The sequence below is a fragment of the Eurytemora carolleeae genome, unplaced genomic scaffold (genome assembly GCF_000591075.1).
Source record: "Eurytemora carolleeae unplaced genomic scaffold, Eaff_2.0 scaffold79, whole genome shotgun sequence".
NCBI classification, from domain to species: domain Eukaryota; kingdom Metazoa; phylum Arthropoda; class Copepoda; order Calanoida; family Temoridae; genus Eurytemora; species Eurytemora carolleeae.
Window position 1 is genome coordinate 130,350 of NW_019396020.1, and position 20,912 is coordinate 151,261.

The following is a 20,912-nucleotide window of genomic DNA, read 5'->3' on the forward strand; positions in this document are numbered from 1 at the left end:
TCAAGTTATCATCAGCTTTATCTTGGACCTAGAGAACACATTAATATTAAGCTTCTTTAACATGTTTCTCAAGTTATCATCAGCTATTTCTTGTTCCTAGAGAACAGATTAATATTAAACTTCCTTAACATGTTCCTGAAGTTATCATCAGCTTTGTCTTGTACCTAGAGAACACATTAATATTAAACTTTCTTAACATGTTTCTCAAGTTATGAGAGATGAAATTCTATCAAGTTTATTTAGACTTTTCTTGAACCTGGAGTACACTCATTTCGTAAATCTTTAACCTGGGGAGACACAATTGATTTATCCTTATATATTCTAAATGTGGTAGAGATATGTGTTTGGTGTTACTTTGGTTTTGCTGATCTAGGAAGCGATCTATATTCTTCAGTGAGTTCCAGACCACCTGGAGATTTTTCCTACCTTGGCATAGATGATACTGATCTCATCAATACACTCGAATATACCAGGAGGAGATCTAATCTCCAGTAGGTTACACACCACCTGGAGATTCACAATCCGTCCTACCTTGGCATAGATGATGCTGATCTCGTCTATACACTCGAATATACCAGGAGGAGATCTACTCTCCAGAAGGTTACACACCGCCTGGAGATTCACAATTCGTCCTACCTTGGCATAGATGATACTGATCTCGTCAATACACTCGAATATACCAGGAGGAGATCTACTCTCTAGTAGGTTACAGACCACCTGGAGATTCAGAATCCGTCCTACCTTGGCATAGATGATACTGATCTCGTCAATACACTCGAATATACCAGGAGGAGATCTACTCTCTAATAGGTTACAGACCACCTGGAGAATCACAAACAATAAAATAAAAAGATTTTAGTAGATAAATAAGATACCAATTTAAAATATTTGTTTATTCCTCATAAATGTTATTTTGATGTACTGCTCCATTAAATAGTCACAATAAGAAATAATTTCTAAAATTTGATCATAAAAATCAGATCTGCATATTCTGAAGAAAAAAAGCTAGTTTAAGGATTTTAAAATACAAGTGTTTGTCAAATTTCCTTGTTGTTAAAGTAATTTATCTCTTTCCATTGTATTCCCTCCTGCTTATATTCTTCCTAAACAAACAATATAATTCATTAATCATAATATCTTTGTAACATGATGCCGTAGACCTTTCATATTTCAAACAATCAATTCTGCTTGAGCAAAGGTTGCAAAAGAATAACTTAAGATCTATTGGAGAACTTTAAACAAATCTATTACATCAGTAACTTAAGAAGCTTAGCAAACATTTTTATTAAATTGAAATTTCCGCATCAAAATTAGACAGGTAATAGAGCTTTGCTGCAATATTTACATTGAATATAAATACACCTTGATGAACGCATCGGGGGAAATAGGTTCTCTGTTTTCTTGCACGTAACAAAATCTTAAATTACCATTACGAGAATTAAGAAATAAACTGTTTTTCTGATTTTCTGGTGAGATAAATCATGTAAANATCATAGTTTAGGAGCATTGACACTGATAAAGGTCTGTTTGAAGAGAGGGGGGGGGGCGTTCATTTGTAAATTATAACTTTGTTTCTAAATCAAAACAACGTTTCTTTTATTCATATAATTTGCAAAAATAATCACAACGTTAACTAAACTCTTTTCATAAAAATTTATATTTTACTGATTAGATTTAAAGATAAAAATATCTAGAATTTCATTAATTTTTTTGACGATTAAAAATATTTTGAACTTAATTTACAACTTGTTTTTAATCAGGTATACATATCTATTGGAAAATTAATAAAAACTTTTTTTTAATACTAACTTTGCGCCCCTAATTCCTAACTTNCCTTAAACTTTATCTTCATACTGATATGTCAGTATACATATACACAATCTAAATAAGAGCTATACCAAGGAATATATCTTATATCACAATAAAATGATATTTATAATTTCTATATTTATTCTTATAATCATAGTAGTTTTTGCCTCCTACAGGTAACAAATAATGAGACTTTTCTAAAAAAATCCATTTTTTTTCATTTTTTTTCTCAGAAAATGCAAATCGAACGCTTCGAGTAAATTGAGGAACTGCGTTTCTGCACCATACTCTGAATTGCTAACCTTTGCAAACTTTTTTTTCAAACTTCGAAGTCTGTTAGATCAAATAATCAAAGGTTTACATTATCATGTTGGAAAGATTATAGGGATTGGAAAATTTAAGTTTGTGGCAAAGACTCAATTCCTTTGTTTTAAAAATGAAGTTGCTCAATAATTATTAATATTTCCTGTAATGTTTCTGTATATTTTTTTTTTGTTTTGCAGAAATAAGTTAATTTAAAAATACACTTTTTTTCCTAATCGAAACTAATAATGCTGAATGACTATCTCCCATGTGTACGTCATATAATCCGTGAACCGTTTTTTTAGTAAACGACGGAATCTGGCTCCCCTGCATGTTCCAAACTGGAGTAAAGATACAGTCTATCTGATGCAGTATCCAGTGTCTCCAAATATTAGGTAGAAGTTAGTAAAATTTATTTAATTGTTGGTTAACTCTCTTTTTAAGATTCTTAAAACAGACTGCAACGTAGATAGAAAGAGTATTGTATGTATTATAGTTTCTAAACCTTGACACAGAGTACATAAAAGTAAATTGAAAATTTCACCACACTTTTTTATTTGTACTCAAAATTTTTTATTTCATTATCATTTGTATACATGCATAGTTACTTTATTATTTGTACTCAAGAATCGTTACTTTATTATCATTTGTACTCAAGAATAGTTACTTTATTATTTGTACTCAAGAATCTTTACTTTATTATCATTTGTACTCAAGAATAGTTACTTTACTAGTTGTACTCAAGAATCGTTACTTCGTCATCATTTGAACTGAAGAAAATCAATACTGCATAATAGCGAAAGAAACCTTTGCAGGTTCGAGCTGGAAAAACCTTAACTATGTTGCCTCTTTTATATCATTTATACACATGAGTTAATTTTTTGCTCAATTTTTTACCGATTTGCCTCAAACTTTGATTAGTGAACTCGGTTTAGTTTCTGGGCAAAGCTGTGATCCAAAGTTAGAAGATAAATATATTTGTTTTATCTGTTGGGTTGTTTACTTGTTTCCACTTTTGACCGATTTTTTAAAATGTTGAAAAACAACGTTTATCACTTTGATGATTATAGGTCGATATCTCCGTTCTGTTTAAAACTAGAGACCTGGCTACGACTAACTGGTATATCCTATGAGAACGTATATACAAGAAGGTGAGTAGATATTGTTTAAAACTAGAGACCTGGCTACGACTGACTGGTATATCCTATGAGAACGTTTATACAAGAAGGTGAGTAGATATTGTTTAGATATTATTGTACTTTTCCCTTGTCCCCTTAAAAGTTGTTTTTCTAAAGTGCATCAAAATGTTCTTAAAGGAATGGAGTCTTTGCCAATCTTTTAGTCTTTATATCTTTGTAACCTAATGGCCTTAATTAGACCTTAGATATTTCAAGCTGTGAATTCTGTTAGATTAAATAATTTTTTTGATATATCAAAGGTTTACACATTCAGGTTGCAAAGATAGGGATTAGAAAATTTATGTTTGTGGTATGTATGATTTAATAACAGTTGTTTATGCCTTAATCAAAACCTTTGACTATTCCCTTGACTTTAGCACTTTTTTAGATTCAGAGTTTTTAATGATAAAAAAATAAAACAGATTTCAAACGATTCCATTTTAGAGTTTCCGGAACTATTGGAACAGTTCCATACATTGAGCTGAACGGAGAACAGTTTGAGGATTCAAACCTTATCATTGAAAAGCTTAAACTACACTTCGGAGTTGATCCAGAGAATGGACTCAGGTTTGTAAAAAATGTTAAAGAATTTCGGTATGAAGGTGCAAGAGCGACGAAATTATAATTTCAACTATATTCTTTAATTTAGGATCGAAAATAAAGGAATTGGGTCTTTGCCACAACCTCTGATTTTCTAATTCCTATATCTTTGCAACCCAGCACGGTAGACCTTTGATATTTCCAGTCTGGACTACCCAGTATTGAGTGGACCCATCACATATTATGCAACAAACGTAGCCTAGCAATATCAAAGTAAAACTGGGATTCGACAATTTGAGTTTGTGGTAAGGACTTGATTTCTTTCCATTCGAAAAATACATATATAATGTGGAATGGTACAAGGAATAGAAAAACAGATCTACAGCATTAAAAATTAGAATTTGATAACAAATGTTGAAAGTCGTTATATTTGTTTAGTGATGAGGAGAAGGCGTCTAGTCATGCTTTCCAAACTATGCTGGAGGAACACACTACACAGGAATGTGAAACTGGGGTTTCAAGCCTTTTCCGGATATATGGTTTCCGGATTTTCAGATGCATGTTTTTTCGTCAGAATTTTCTATATTCATTGTTTTCTTTATAAATAATTTAACAATTTTAGTAATCAGTGCAGATGATCATTGGCAGACTATATAGTCCAAATTCGGTAGCTGTATTGCCCTGATGATTTTAATAATAAAGGAATTGAGTCTTAGCCACGAACTCTGATTTTCTAATCACTATATCTTTGGAACCAAATGTTACAGACCTTAGATATTTCAAACTATGAATTCTGTTAGATCAAATAATCTGAGTTTGAAATATCAAAGGTTTACAACATAGAGTTCTAAAGATATTGAGGTTTAAATATTTGATTTTGTTCCAAAGACTCAATTCCTTTAAAAGAGAATTCGGAATTTTTTTTACCGGGAAGCAGTAGTATGTAAAAATCTCTAGAAATAAAAACTCCGGAAATGCAAACTCCTGATAAGACAAACACCGGAAAGTACAAACCCCTGAAAGGACTTCCTATGAGCTTGCCCCAGTAGCATATTATAACTACAGCACTTGGTCCCCTAGCATATTCTAGTTGCATCGAAGTAAGTCATGACTCCCGTTTTGTATAGATCGGGTTCTGGTGGAGATATGGTTTAAATATGGAAAGATTTGCTGAGGTTTGTTTAGAGAACTGGCCTAGGATATGGGCTATGAGATGGTTTATGCCAGCAGGTATATATTATGTACAGTAAATACCAAAAACTGATGTAAAAGGTTTTATATATTTTCATGTCTTGTTCGACTTTAAAGTTTCTTAAAGCCTTGGCCTTTGTTTTTACGACAATAACTAACTACTCTTTATTTTGCAGCCTTATACATGTACATTTATTTTCTAAAAGTACTTGGTCCAAATTCTTCTCGATTGCTTGCAAGTTGTAACCTCTAGATCACTGTGAGTAGTACGGGAGGGTTTGTAAATCTGATATTTATTTAATCTCATATTTTGCAACAAATAGAATCGAAAAACAATCTGACGACATATGTACATGACACGTGTGTCAGAATAAAGCAGTCAGACTGGCTGAACCTTTATTTAGATTTATTCGGAGTATTTCCCGCTGCACAAAGCGTTTTCCCTTCTCGCTATTAAATGTTTCCTTTGAGAAAACATTGTAAATTGTCACTTACCCTTTACTCTGGGTTAAGTCGGGTCAATTTCTGTACCAGCTATATATTGAACCCAGGCATTGCCCAAGGTTACTCATAATTTTTTCCACCGTTTACCCGCACTTTGTCAATTTTTGCTATAAAAGTCAATTCACTCAATTTAGATTTTCAAAACCAGGCTAATAACATTTTCGTGGTTCTCCCGAGTTCCCCAATTTTAGGCCAATGGGATAAGGGTTCGGCTGTTATGATCGGACATACACACAGACAGACAAACAGAGAAACATAGATTACAGTTTTATAGATGTATAGCTTGGGAACCCAGGCTGCCCAGGTTACTAAAAGTTACTCCCGTCGTTTACTCGCACTTGATCGATTTTCCCGAGAGACTACATTTTCCCTATTAAAGTCGACCCACTCAATTTAGAATCTCAAAACCAAACCAAGAACATTCTCGTGAGTCCCCAATAAAAATTTGAGGCAAATCAGTCCAGGGGTTATTGAGTTATGATCGGACAAACAAACAGACAGACAGACAAACAGAGATTACAACTTTATATATAGATATCTAGATGAGTGAAGAGCTTATTAGAGAGATTGTAGATATTTTATAAATAAGAAGTGATTTGCATATATTTGTTAAGGTATGAGAAGGAAGGGTAAGCTCTGCTGCTGGGGAAGATGGGATGAAGAAACTGCTCTTAACTTCTCATTTAAAGATATCAAAGCTATCTCAGGGTAAGTACATTGATAATTGGTAATTTAATTTACTTTATTCTGGTTTTCATTGTTGTAAAAACTAGCAGTAGGACACATAAAAGATAATGCTGACAGTGGACTTACGAGTTAAGTTTATCCAAATATGTGAGAATTTTAAAAGATTGAATTTCATGCTCAGAGGAAATGAACTGGTTACTCGCATCATTCTCTAGTCCTCATGTCTTATAAATTTGATGTCTTAGACCTTCAAGATTTCAAACTAAATATGAGTTAGATCAGCTAATAAAAGTTTCAAATCGACACAATTAGGTCCCATATCTAATCCTTTGGTAGACAAGGTTTAATTTGTATCTTTCTTATAACGTCGTAAGTCATTGATTCCGTTTTCTGATAGTTACAGAAATGTTTGTTAAGAAACAAATGAAATATTTTGATGTCCCATTGGACCATGCATGGAAAGTTCCGGTTTACAAGACCTTTTAAATGTTATGTGATGAGTAATGATCAATGTCGTCAATTTGTGCATAATTTGCATATATTACTTTTTTTCTTTTGTAAAACTATATATTCAAATTATTTAAGCAAATTAAAACTACACCATATACATATGTATTTATATCTTTGTGTGTGAATCTTTATAATAATAATAATTTTATTTTCAGATATTTAGGGAACAAAAAGTTTCTGCACGGGGATACGCCAACAACCATTGATTGTGTTATTTTTGGTCATCTAGCACAGTTCCTGTATATACCTATGGAGTTCCCACAGGTCTCATTTTATACATTACTAGCTTAGGAACCTAGCGTTGCCCAGGTTACTCAAAGTTGCTTCGCCGTTTACCCGCACTTGGTCGTTTTTTTCGAGAAACTAAATTTTTGCTTTAAAAATTGACCTTAGAACTTAAAATCTAAGCTAAGAGGTTCCCCAATCAAAATTTATTGCAAATAGGTTTAGGGGTTTATGAGTTATGAACGGACAAACAAACAGACAAACAGAGATTACAACTTAATATATCTGAGTTATGATCAGACAAACAAACAGACAAACATAGATCACAACTTAATATATCTGAGTTATGATAAGACAAAAAAAACAGACAAACATAGATTACAACTTTATATATCTGAGTTATGATCAACACAAAAAAATAGACAAACAGAGATTACAACTTTATATATCTGAGTTATGATCAGACAAAAAAAAAACAGACAAACAGAGATTACAACTTTATATACCTGAGTTATGATTAGACAAAAAAAAACAGACAAACAGAGATTACAACTTTATGTATCAGAGTTATGATCAGACAAAAAAACAGAAAAACAGAATTTAAAACTTTATGTATATATAGATTCCATTGATTTAAAAAATCAAACATATCACGTTTGTATTGTCTAACTTTTGTACCAGTCCGACGATTGTAAGTTAGGTTTGTAGCGTCGATCCGATGACGTTTGATAAAAAAAACACACATTAAAAATGGAATGAAAATACCAAAAAGAGTTCTTTTGTCATGAAATTTATTTTAAAATCCTTTATTAATTTAAAACCTAAAAATGGAGGAAAATATTAATTTAGTTAGTTTACCGAATGCTGGAAATATTTACATACAATGCATGCAGTGCATACTTTATTGTATACAGGATAGACGTACAATATAATCTAAAAAATGTACTGCAGGCTGGTTATATGTACATGAAGTGTGAGGGTGTTGTAAATCTGGTGGAGAATGTGCGAACTATGTACTGGACTGATTGGGAGGAAATGTGTGCACAGGTAAATAGATGGAGGATAGAGGGTCGGGGTGATAGGGAGGGTGTAGGTTGACAGATTGATAGGGTGGGTGTAGGTTGACAGATTGATAGGGTGGGTGTAGGTTGACAGATTGATGGGATGGGTGTAGGTTGACAGATTGATAGGGTGGGTGTAGGTTGACAGATTGATAGGGTGGGTGTAGGTTGACAGATTGACAGGGTTTTCGGAGGATGTCAGTACGAAGAGTAAAATATATTGAGCTATGCAGGGGGGTAATGTAAGAAAATAATATAAAAGGAAATGAGATCGTAAGGGGGAAGTATGGTAAGGGGATAGGTAGGGTACGTAGGGGTTAGGGAGTAGGTAGGGATATGTAAGGAAAGAGTGTATTCACGGAAAGAGAAGAAAGAGTGAATCACGGATAAGAAGGATTTCAAAAATCTTACAGAAAAATAAAAACCAAAATTTTTTGTTTCAGGGTTGCATGGAGGGAAAGATGAGCAAATAAAGATTTTTACTTTAGATTGATGAAAACATAAAACATTTAAACTTTTGCTAAATGTACATATCTTCAATACTTAAGACTTTTTATTACAATTTATATTTTATGTCTCTAAAATGCATTTGTAGTTTAGAAATTTGTTCTTTTAGACTCCCATATTTTGAGACTAACTGTGTTGATTACTTTATTTGCAAGTTGTAAACCTTATCTAAAGAATATTCATAGTTCACACCGATCATGAAGATACATATATAAGGATTAGCATGGTATCAATCACTTTCTGACATATTATCAAGATAATAATTACTGAATTAGTTTGTTTCCCTTATTTCTATCTGATGCTTTAAGAGAAATTAAGATCCGTTGTCCTTCTAATTTTGTGTTTCACAAATAAATAAATCCCTTCTTTGTTCTTCCATTTTTCAATATTTCTACTTTTGTTTTACTTCTGATTGAAGATCGGCGCAGAATTCTCATTAAACTTTAATATAATCTCAGAAAACATTGATAGAATCTAATTCAAGTTTTAGAAATGAAGAACAAAATGATAGGAAGTTATTTTATGTTTTTTTTCTTGGGTGCATAACAAACTTTATAAGATACTAGCCCGGGAACCCAGCGTTGCCCAGGTTACTCATAGTTACTCCCACATTTTATCCGCACGTGGTCATAAATCCCGATTTTAACTATATTTCCCTATTTAAGTCGAATCTAAAAACCATGAGCTAAAAACATTTCCGTGTTTCTCCCGAGTTTCCCGGTCAAATTTTGAGGAAAATCGGTGCAGGGGTTTATGAGTTATGATCACCGATCGGACATCCAAACAAACAGATATTACACTGCATACATATAGATAACTTTTTCCAAGAATTATCTGTCATTTAGATACGAAAAGAACACTAAGATTTTGAACTGATGTAGAAATCCAAAATCCAATGCTTGTGGTGTAGGGTTCATGATAGAATTAGGAAAGGCACTAAGTTGGAATTTATTGAGGTATAAATTTCTTAAGAATATTTAATGCAATAAATCCATTTGTTTTAACAGATGTTTCATCAAAATGTGGAGCTTTCTTAATCTTCAAATTTCAAGACTTTATGTCCCCCTCAAATATATACAGTGAGAACCAGAAAACTGTGGAATAGGAAGACCACAATATAGCAATACTTAAGTGATGTTTATTGTTTTAATAAAGCTTATAGTTTAACTAGTACGGAACTAAACCACTTATTAAGTGAAATGGGTCTGTTAGCACTGAACAGTTGTTGTGAAATGGTTCTATTAGCACTGAAGGTTGCTGTGAAATGGTTCTATTAGCACTGCACAGTTGCTGTGTCCTATGTTCATTGGACTATTTAAAGTCATTACTTGGGTCTAAAAGTCGTCTTACTATCCTAGAGTTTTTTGGTTCTCACTGTATACTACCCAGAGCCCGTTTTCTCCATAGAAAGTGGTCGTGTATTTTACGTACTTTAGGGGACGATATGTTGGCCGCTAGATGTCTTATGCTCACTTCTTATCTGATAGATAGATATTTCTCCGTACATTTGACGACCAATATAGGAGACGTCAAGCTGTCGACCAATGTAGGAAGGAACGGCGTCAGGCTGGCACGCACAGGAAGTTGACATTTGAACATTTTAACACAGAATTAAAATATTAAGATAAAATTACCTGCTCGTTCTTTAAAGTCAGCTCTATAAATATCTGCTGGAGCTTCTCGTTGACGAAGTTTATGCAGAACTGCTCGAACCCGTTCTTTTCAAATATCTCGAATCCGTAGATGTCAAGAATACCAAGGCTATGCATACTGCTAGTGCCTCCACTGTTCTTCATTGCTACGTTGATTCTCTAAGAAAGGATTTTCTATAAATGTGTAAAGTTTTTTACTTGTAGTTTTGAAGCAGCGTGTTATATATCGTAAATAGTATTTGAGAGGATGCACCCTTCACACTGCATCACTTCGTATGTCAAACTGTAGTTTTTTTTCACCTTTCCCATTGGTATCCTTAAAACCTTCGGCGGGGCAAAAATTATGATGATTTTTTTTCTTTAATGAAAGGAACTGAGTACTTGCAACAAACTTAAATTTTCTAATCGGGTTGCAAAGATATATAGATAAAAATTTGAGTTTGTGACAAAAACTAATTTCCTTTTCTTAAAATTACGTCCACCTGAACATGATTCAGGACGTTAAACTTGAGTGTTTCTACCTGAACAAGATCCAGGACCTTAAACCTGAGTGTTTCTACTTGAACATGATCCAGGACCTTAAACCTGAGTGTTTCACCTGAACATGATCCAGAACCTTAAGCTTGAGTGTTTCTATACCTGAACAAGACCCAGGATCTTAAACCTGAGTGTTTCACCTGAACATGATCCAGGACCTTAAACTTGAGTGTTTCTACCTGAATAAGATCCAGGACCTTAAACTTGAGTGTTTCTACCTGAACAAGATCCAGGACCTTAAACCTGAGTGTTTCTACCTGAACATGATCCAGGACCTTAAACTTGAGTTTTTCTACCTGAATAAGATCCAGGACCTTAAACCTAAGTGTTTCTACCTGAACAAGATCCAGGACCTTAAACCTGAGTGTTTCACCCGAACATGATCCAGCTTAAACCATGAGTTTTTCTACAGTGACACCCGTAATAACGAATACATCGGAAGAATTTATCAAATGGCGTCTTGACATTTTTTCAATGAGTTTTATACTATATTACGTAATTTTCAGTATTTGCAAAAATAATTAGCCATGAATATGCGGGAACAGTTTTAAAGAGTTCCATATAATCATTTAATTTAAAAACTAAATATCTGCAACATTCCATTATCAGAAAGTGAAGAATATGACATTTGATGAATTCTTTCGATGTATTCGTTATTAAGGGTTTCACTGTACCTGAACATGATCCAGGACCTTAAACCTGAGTGTTTCTACCTGAACATGATCCAGCTTATACCTGAGTGTTTCACCTGAACATGATCCAGGACCTTAAACCTAAGTGTTTCTACCTGAACAAGATCCAGGACCTTAAACCTAAGTGTTTCTACCTGAACATGATCCAGGACCTTAAACCTGAGTGTTTCTACGTGAACATGATCCAGAACCTTAAACATGAGTGTTTCACCTGAACATAATCTAGGAACTTAAACCTAAGTGTTTCTACCTGAACAAGATCCAGGACCTAAGTGTTTCTACCTGAACAAGATCCAGAACCTTAAACCTGAGTGTTTCTACCTGAACAAGATCCAAGACCTTAAACCTAAGTGTTTCTACCTGAACAAGATAATCAAAGAGTCTGCTGTACAATGCTTTACTAAGCGCATCTCTGGTCTGTTCAGCTTGCTGAACACTGTGGGAAACATTTATCACTTCTCTGAAATAAAAAAAAATTTAGGGACTCTAAGCGTAATTTCATTTGACCCTTGTAAAGATGACAATGCCCGATTCAGAACAATCCCTGAAACCTTTATCTGATCAATAATGTGCAATTATTGACAGAGCAGAAGAAATGGTAAATAATATTTTTGCTTAACTCAGTTTAATCATACATACTGTTTACAGAGTTAATGCAATGTATGGTATAATCTTCATAAATTATTTGTAAGTTTTCTATAAAATTTATGAAAATCAAGAAGTATAGATACTCGCGGACCTAAGAAAAAAACACAAATGAAAAAAATCAGTTTTAAAGTTTAAATTATTTGTTATCCTAATTATTCTTGATCAGGCAAAGCTTCTAAGGGAATCGAGAATTGCCATCGTTGCGTAGAGGGTCAATTAAAATTATGTTTTCTGTTCCTTTAAAGGGAGTGACCGGCAATGCATGGTAGTTGAACTGAGAGTGTAGTATTATGGAGAATTTGTTTGAGAGCGAGACATATAAAACATTTTAATGATGTATAATACTGAGATTGAGCGCAAAGTCGGCTTTTAGAATCATCCATTTGGGTGATTACGTTCTGAGAATCGTTTTTTTAATTATTAAATAACGACAACAAAAAATGTAACACAAACTCTACAGTAAACTTATTACTTGCTTAGGAACAGGTTGAGCAAATAAAAATTAACTCTTATCATCAAAAATAAGTAATCTTCTTCAGTTATTAGTTTCTGTAATCTCTCATTGTTCACAAAAATGTTCTGTAGATTATCTGGAATTTTTATTCAAAAGACGATATTTGAAGAATTTGTAGAAATCTGCGACCAAATTCATAAAAAAAATCAATAAAATGATAAAAAAAAATTATTGATTCTAACATTGATTTATTGACAAATTTCTATTGAGAAATATGTTTCTAAACATCTAATTAGTTTACTGTAGAATGTTTGATACATTAAATAATTTAAAAAAAAATCGATTCTAAGGACGTAACTACTCAAATTGATGATTTTGAACACGGACCGCTTATAGATATGCTTCTACCTATCAATCTATGGTATTCTGGGCTAGCGTAAATGTAATTTTATTGGTGTGCCTCACAGCTGTTATATCTGAGTGGACCCTAGATTTGTGAGGACATTTTTAAAACCTGAGCATAGTGTACTTAAGGAATTACTATAACAAATTTCCATTCTGGCTGATCCTTCATTGTATACAAATAATTTGTACTTTTTAAAAAGTTTGAAGTGAAGTTCAGGGTCCAAATCCAAGAAGTACTTTGGTAGATCTTGGGCCCTGGAGTTAACAAAAATGAGATACTGTAGCTGAAATCTTGTAAACATAACATTTTCTCCACAGTGTTGGTAGCATCAAAAGAATTGACCGAGATACTGAGAAATTTATTCAAAATTCAAAATATTATATAACCAAGACTGTTTAAATCTTTAGTATCTTCAACAATTTTATGATACAAAGAAGGAGGTTAAAATTTACCAAGTTTTAAAGACTTACAATGTTTTCTATACTCCTTTGACATATTTTAGCTTTACGAAAACCACAGACAAATTATAAGTCCGGTCCAATGTCTAAGGTAGTGCATAACACCGCAGCGAAAAATTACATCAAACTTTGACTATGTCATAGAAATTATATTTCATTAAAACGTTTTAAATGTCTCAAATGAATCCTAAAGAATTTCTCCACATTACTATTCACTCTTAGTTCAACTAACATACATTGCCGGTCACTCTCTTTAAGAGATAATCTTTATAATAATATTTAATCTTTAAATTGATAAAAAAATTAGTCTCTTTTAAAATTTTATAAACTCATGGGAGGAATTTCGGAAAGATTCACTTTTTCTTCCCCTCACGCAATGTATGTAAATATATTGTATTGTACTGTACTGTCTACCTACCCGTTGGTCTCCATAATATGAGTTACAAGACATTGGTTTAGTGATCCAGGGTCTACCAGGAGAAGCTGGGACGGAGTATCTAAACTATCCTGGAGATATACACTTGCAACCTCGTTCTGTCCTTCAGAGAAGGAAATATTTCCCAGATGAAGGATTGAAGATACAATAGATATCACATCCAGCTGATCCTCCTAGATACAATAAGAGGATCAAAGACACAAAATATGCAATAGAATACAGGATAAGGATACAATTTATCAGAGAGGAAGGATGCACCCTATATAAAAGATAAAGGATCAAGGATAGAATTTCTACTATATAATGTGAAGGATCTAGGATATAAACTTTACAGATAAAATCAAGGATTTATAGATGTAAAGGATCGATGATACAATAAGCTTTAAAGATAAAGGATCAAGGATACAATAGGCTTTAAAGATGAAGGATCAAGGATACAATAAGCTTTAAAGATAAAGGATCAAGGATACAATATGCTTTAAAGATAAAAGATCAAGGATACAATATGCTTTAAAGAGAAAAGATCAAGGGTACAATATATTATAGTTGTAAAAGGTTTGAAGATCGAAGGATTGAGGACACGACATTTTGAATATCCCAAGGGTGCAATAAATTATATTTCAAGAACACGAATTCGATGTATCTTTTAGTTACATACCCGAGACATGTTCATGGTTTCCATTGCACTGAGAACTTCATTCCAGTCCTGATTTTATTTATAATATATTTTGATATTTACAAAAACTTGCAAGACAGTAGTCCTCAAAATAATAATAATGCTGTTTTTGAATCAATGAACTTTTAGAAAAAGTGGTCATAATTTCAAGTGACCCTCCATTTTGATACTGGCATGTCCGATTGAGAACGGTATTCTAGAAATCTTTGTCTGAGTAACAGTGGGAATGATATAGTCGTTTTTTCATCAAAAAAAAGCATAACATCCATAGGTCAATTCATAAATAACCCAAAATTAGAAGTTATCATTTTAGATTAAAAAAATAGGATATTTTGATAATCTTTTTTGCTCAGATTTCTGTTTAAAGGGTACCGTGGAGAATCTGGTATGCCCATCTTTTGAAAGAATGGCACTTGAAGTTACGTCCATCAGTTCCATTACATGTTTAATTTCTTGTTAACTTTAATATAAAAAGATCAATAAACTTTTTTACTTAAAGGGACTTTAAAGGAAAAATTAAAATTAAAAACCCTAAGATTCTCAGACTTCTATGGGATTAAATCGATTTCAGATTTGTTGGGTATTTGATGAATATGATCTGTTTAAACCTACTACTTTTATACAAAAATGTATAATTATAGAATTTTTTATCCAAGCAATGAACATGAATTTTCGTATAATTTTGACGCAGTTTTATATCAATTTCTCGAGACAGGAACATCAGATAGGTGTCTTATATACAAAGAAAATAGAATAGAATGTATATATTCTATTCTCTTTGCTTATATATATCGTTCAACGCCTGGTATTCTCAGGTTTCATCCTATACCCCCTTTCACTTTTCATTTACAGTCCCTTAAATTGTCATATTTTGTTAGAAATCGCTCCTTTTTTATAAAAAAGTTTTGACAACATAACTTATTCATATTTTTGAGATTCTGAATGTTTAAGTAATATAATATTTTCCTTGGTATCATCTATACCAGGAGCACTGGACTCAGTGTTCTCCAAGTATCCGTAGTAATCCAGATCATCAGATATTCCACAGATATCCTAGATATATGTCAACTCTATACAGTGATTATACCAAAGAAGCGGAGTAACCTAGGTCGTCTTTGTTTCTTTTTGTTTCTCAAGTTATTCCGCTTTTAAGATAATAATAATAATTATAAAATTGATAATAATGATGCTATTAATATTATTGAAAATAATAATAATAACTAAACAATTTAAAAAGTGATGAAATAAATGATAAAATTTAAGGAAAGAACTAATTTAGTTATTTTGTGTCGTTCATTCAAAATTTTAAACATTTATGACTTCACATTATAATACCTTGAAATCTCTGCTTGAACCTTTCACCATTTGATAAAAAATATGAAAATTCCGCTCTCCAGGATTCTAGAATATAAAAAAGAACATTTCTATGATTTAATATCAATTTTCCTTTAAAAGTTTTATATTTCTGTATTGGCTAAACGCTAATTCAACTTTTAAGAATTTTTTTTTAATGAACATGGTATCACATCATCTTCTATATATATTTATATATCTGTACCCAAAAGCGTCAATAAAGTTCAATTTTTGTTTATGGCAACACACTTGACCCCAGGAAAGATTTATGGACCGTTAAATATGAAAAATTTTGCCAGGAAAAAGGAGGCAAGATTTATTATTTTTAAATTCAAGAAAATTTGAAAACGATAAAAAAGAGCGAATTGCAGAGAAACAATTAACATTTTCAATACCTGTATAACAACCCCCCTGGATCAACATTTACAATACCTGTTGAACAACCCTGGATTAATATTTACAATACCTGTAGAACAACCCTGGTTTAACATTTGCAATACCTGTAGAACAACCCTGGATTAATATTTGCAATACCTGTAGAACAACCCTGGATTAACATTTGCAATACCTGTAGAACAACCCTGGATTAATATTTGCAATACCTGTAGAACAACCCTGGATTTCTCTAGAAGAAAGTTTGAAACTTCTCCTCCTGCAGGTTGACCAGAGTTAAAGAATATCTCGATATATTTTCCCTTAACCAGAGAAAAGTTGGATAAACATTATTTTAGAAGTCAAAACTGCACAGAAGTAATGATAAAAAAAGAAAAATAATGAATTTTGTAACATCAACATTTTTCGAATAATTTCACCTCAATGTGAAAAAAACAAAAATCGAAATTAACAAGATTACTTTAAAAAAACAAATGTTTTGAATTTTTTCGGATTCAATTTCAAAAAGTTAATTTAAAAATAAAAACGAAACCAAATCGGGATTTGTTGTACTATGAATATATGATAAAGATTTAAATAAAATAAAAACTTACAAATCTTGAAGAGTTATTGTTTCTCAAAGTTTTAGCGTTTCCAAATGCTTCTAGAAGAGGATTTGAATACTTTACAACGTCCTAAATATTATAAAAGTATAAGCGTGAAGCCTCATTATTTCTCCAAAATCTTCTTTTTTACATAATTATGTGTAGATTTAGACCCCGGATTTTTAGTCAAATTTTGACGTTAATATTCTTGTAAGGAGTAAATCTACAGGGTTACCCACAAAGGATAAGACTTAAGAGAAGATCGTGCAGAGTTTATACTGGCTGGTTCCTTACATACATTCATGATTTTCTGCAGTTGTAAAATAGGTTCTTTCTTTGCCAAATCATTAAATAAACCATAAAAAACAAACAAATTCAAGACAGAAATGTTAAGTTAACTTGAAAGCGTCAGGTTTTAAGAGTCTTTACAGTTTCATTCTTGGTTGGTAATATTGCACCTACTGAAAATGTTTACCTTAACATGGGTTGATCTATCTCCACCCCCTGATACAGTATTTATATAATCCAGGATATATTTTGCATTCACAGTCTTCCCTGCTCCAGACTCTCCCGATATCATCACACACTAGAGACAGAGATACAGGGATACAGGAATACAGGATTACAGGGATACAGGGATACAGGGATACAGGGATACAGGGATACAGGGATACAGGGATACAGGGATACAGGGATACAGGGATACAGGGATAAAAGGAAACTGGGATACACGGATACAAAACGGAGATACAGGGATATAGGAATACAGGGATACATGGATCCAAGGCCGGATAAAGGGATACAAGAGTAGTGCTAGAATGTCGTATTTTGTACAGATACAGGATTACAGGGATAAAATTGAAAACTGATTAAAGCTATTAAAGGTTTCAAGCTTTAGAAATACAGTCATAAAAATATGTAGGAAACATGGATACATAGATACAAGAGGAATACAGGGATACAGGCATAGAAGGATACATGGATATATGGGTACTTGGATCCAGTAGAAAGCGGACCTGGTTTTCATTATCTGTAGTGAGGTGTCTGTACATATTATCTGCTATAGCGTAAATATGTGGAGGATTCTCATACTGAGCCTGAACACAGAGAATAAATATCGTCTTCCAAAATCTTGATATTTTTGATTTTTTAGAAGTAGATTTTTGTAAATGGGTTTATCTTGTGACATAGTTTGTTCTTAGCAAAAAATAGTAAAGTAATTGAGTTTTGCCACAAACTCTAGTTTTATAATAATAATATCTGTGCAACCCAATACAGGGTGTCCCACGAAAAACGAAAAATGACAGTTCATGAATAGTTTTAAATGTCTTCTTCCATAAACTGTATTAAATATTGAAAACTTTTTGCAGTTTATTTTGTTAAAAAAAATCTTTTAATCAAATTTATTTTACCTTGAAATCAAATTTACTAAAATATGACTTCCAAACTTCCATGTCATATTTTTTTCTGTTTGGTATTAGATAATTTCGCAAATTATGGAAAACATTTAAAACTATTCACCAGCTGTCATGTTTCGTGAGACACCCTGTTTTAAAACTATGAATTCTGTTGGATTATATAATCTAAGATTGAAATTTAAAATGTTTACACCATCAAGGTGCAAAAATATAAGTATTAGAAAATTTGACTTTGTGGCAAAGAAAGACGCAATTCCTTTAAAACTTCAAAAAAATTATCAAAAAAAAACAATTTAAATAGTTACAACCATATGATACCTTGATATCTTATAATAAACATTTAATGAACAAATTCTCTATAGGTTAAATCTCAAAAGTTTAGGACACCATTTTTCTTTTTTCTTTGTTTTTTCGTATATTGAGTCTTACCGCTCCTTGGTACATGTCGACCTCCTTCTGGGTGAAGTAGGACATGTTCTTGAAGGGGTTGACGGAGATGAGAACAGGACCGATGTAGGTGAAGATCCAGTTGTCCCTATACCTCTTCTCTAGGTTCTCACAGATCGATTTATCGCTAATCTAATAATTATAATAACAAATAAATGAAAAGGAAATTGATATTAATGATAATGTTTTTCAAGGTAGTATGATATTATTTCAATATTTTTTATATTTTTATTTTAAGACTAGCTGAAGGGCCTGGCGTTGAAGAAAAATCTATATTTTTTAGCCTATACTACCCCCGGCCACCCATGAGTGTACACTGTCCACACAAAATTTCAGCCCAATCGGTCCAGCCGTTTGGCCGGCCTTTGGCAACATATGTATGAATGTCTTGTTTTATTATATTGATTACTTATAATTATTATACAATCTATTATGTCTTTATAAGAAAGTAAACTTTTATATAATTTTTTTCTTAAAACTTCTTAGGGGGATTTTTTGAATATCATCAAGCAAAACTAAATAATATTTCCTGGAAAAAATCTGAATCAAAGATCTCAGATGCAGTGATGCATGTAAATTGTATATTTATAATATTTAACATAGTTTTCCTTAGATTATTCGCACAACTTGTTCAATCGGAGTTTCATTACATGATAAACATCTTTTTATTCTGAAAGAGATATTGAGATAAAGAAATTAAGTCTTTGGCACAAACTCAAAAATTCCAATCCCTACAGCATTGCAACCTGATAGTATAAACCTTTAATGTTTCAAACTTAGATTATTTGATCTAATATAATTAATAGTTTTAAATATCAAAGGTCTACGACATTTGGTTGCAAAGATATGGGGATTAGAAAATCTGAGTTTGTGCCAAAGACTGTAATTGGTAACCAATCGTTTTGATGGGTTTTTATTTGTACAAGTAAAAAGGGGGTTTAAAGTTGAAGCTAAATAAATTGCATAGCATTGCGCTTATTTATGTTGTGCTTTTTATTTCCTCATTTTAAACCATAAATGAATTATATTGAATGACTAACTATCAAAGTAAAATATTAAATGACTAACTATCTAAGTGAAGTGCTACTATCAAGTTAAGTGTTGAATGACTGACTATCAAAGTAAAATATTAAATGACTAACTATCTAAGTAAAGTGCTACTATCAAGTAAAGTTTTGAATGATTGACTATCTAAGTAAAGTGTTAAATAACTAACTATCTAAGTAAAATGTTGAATAACTATCTAAGTAAAATGTTCAATGACTAACTATCTAAGTAAAATGTTGAATAACTAACTATCTAAGTAAAATGTTGAATGACTAACTATCTATAAGGTAGAATAGATGAATAATACTTGTTATCAAGAAAGCGCAATACTTTAAGCAAAGTTTAGTTGATAAGTAAACTAAGTAAACGAAGAAAATAAATAAAATTAAATTAATTCTCTTTTTAAATAAATCCAAAAACATTAAAAATGCGGTCAATTTATCGGGAAAATAACATATTCAATCTGTAACAAATAACTTTTCTCTACATTCTGGATGGATTTTTAGTGTTTAGTAAAATTTGTAATTGTATCTTTAATATCTGAAGGTTTTTTGTTGAATGTACTGAACTGAATGTATTGTACTAAATGCACTGTAATGAATGTATTTAGCTAATTGTACTGCACTGAATGCACTTAATATTTTACTAAGGGTAGTCTATTAAATGTATTGAACTAAAAGCACTGTACTAAATGTATTTAACTAATTGTTTTGTACTGAATATACTAAATATTTAACTAATTGTAGTGTACGGAATGTGCAAAATACAGTATTTGTACTCAATAGACTATACTAAATGTATACTAAATGTACTTCACCGAATATATAGGGATGAATGTAATGAATACTGAATGTATGCATTTTGGCGAAAGAAATATAAAGTGTATTGCACTATATGTATTCCTGAATGTATTTTATTGGATGTATTGCACTGGATGTATTTTACTGGATGCATTGTACTGGATGTATTGCACTGGATGTATTATACTGGATGCATTGTACTAGATGCATTGTACTGGATGTATTATACTGGATGTATTTTACTGGATGTATTGCACTGGACTTATTCCACTGGATATATTGCACTGGATGTATTGCACTATAAGATGTATTGCATCGGATGTATTGCACCGAACGTATTGCACAAGATGTATTCGACTGGATGTATTCCACTGGATGTATTCCACTGGATGTATT

At 32.1% G+C, this 20,912-nt stretch overlaps 2 protein-coding genes across 2 annotated transcripts in view; one reads left to right on the forward strand and one right to left on the reverse strand.

The window, feature by feature from the left end:
• Positions 1–20,576, reverse strand: part of LOC111711911 (unconventional myosin-Ie) — a 34,806-nt gene extending 14,230 nt beyond the window's left edge. Inside the window, exons 1-14 of the mRNA XM_023486759.1 lie at positions 20,529–20,576; positions 18,652–18,801; positions 17,821–17,901; positions 17,280–17,390; positions 16,814–16,894; positions 16,430–16,522; positions 15,810–15,875; positions 15,441–15,527; positions 14,457–14,504; positions 13,781–13,971; positions 11,757–11,856; positions 10,150–10,326; positions 1,047–1,103; positions 742–822 (exon numbers count right to left, since the gene is read on the reverse strand). Of these exons, the coding sequence (XP_023342527.1) occupies positions 742–822; positions 1,047–1,103; positions 10,150–10,326; positions 11,757–11,856; positions 13,781–13,971; positions 14,457–14,504; positions 15,441–15,527; positions 15,810–15,875; positions 16,430–16,522; positions 16,814–16,894; positions 17,280–17,390; positions 17,821–17,901; positions 18,652–18,801; positions 20,529–20,576 (1,371 nt within the window). The remainder of the gene's footprint in view (positions 1–741; positions 823–1,046; positions 1,104–10,149; positions 10,327–11,756; positions 11,857–13,780; positions 13,972–14,456; positions 14,505–15,440; positions 15,528–15,809; positions 15,876–16,429; positions 16,523–16,813; positions 16,895–17,279; positions 17,391–17,820; positions 17,902–18,651; positions 18,802–20,528) is intronic.
• On the forward strand, positions 1,867–9,555 carry LOC111705368 (failed axon connections). The gene is made up of 10 exons (XM_023478261.1): positions 1,867–1,985; positions 2,418–2,507; positions 3,183–3,263; positions 3,735–3,857; positions 4,269–4,329; positions 4,958–5,060; positions 6,140–6,233; positions 6,878–6,986; positions 7,899–7,994; positions 8,452–9,555. Exons 1-10 carry the CDS (start codon positions 1,927–1,929, stop codon positions 8,479–8,481), a joined length of 846 nt encoding a protein of 281 aa, XP_023334029.1. The 5' UTR covers positions 1,867–1,926; the 3' UTR covers positions 8,482–9,555.
• Positions 20,577–20,912: the final 336 nt, after the last annotated feature.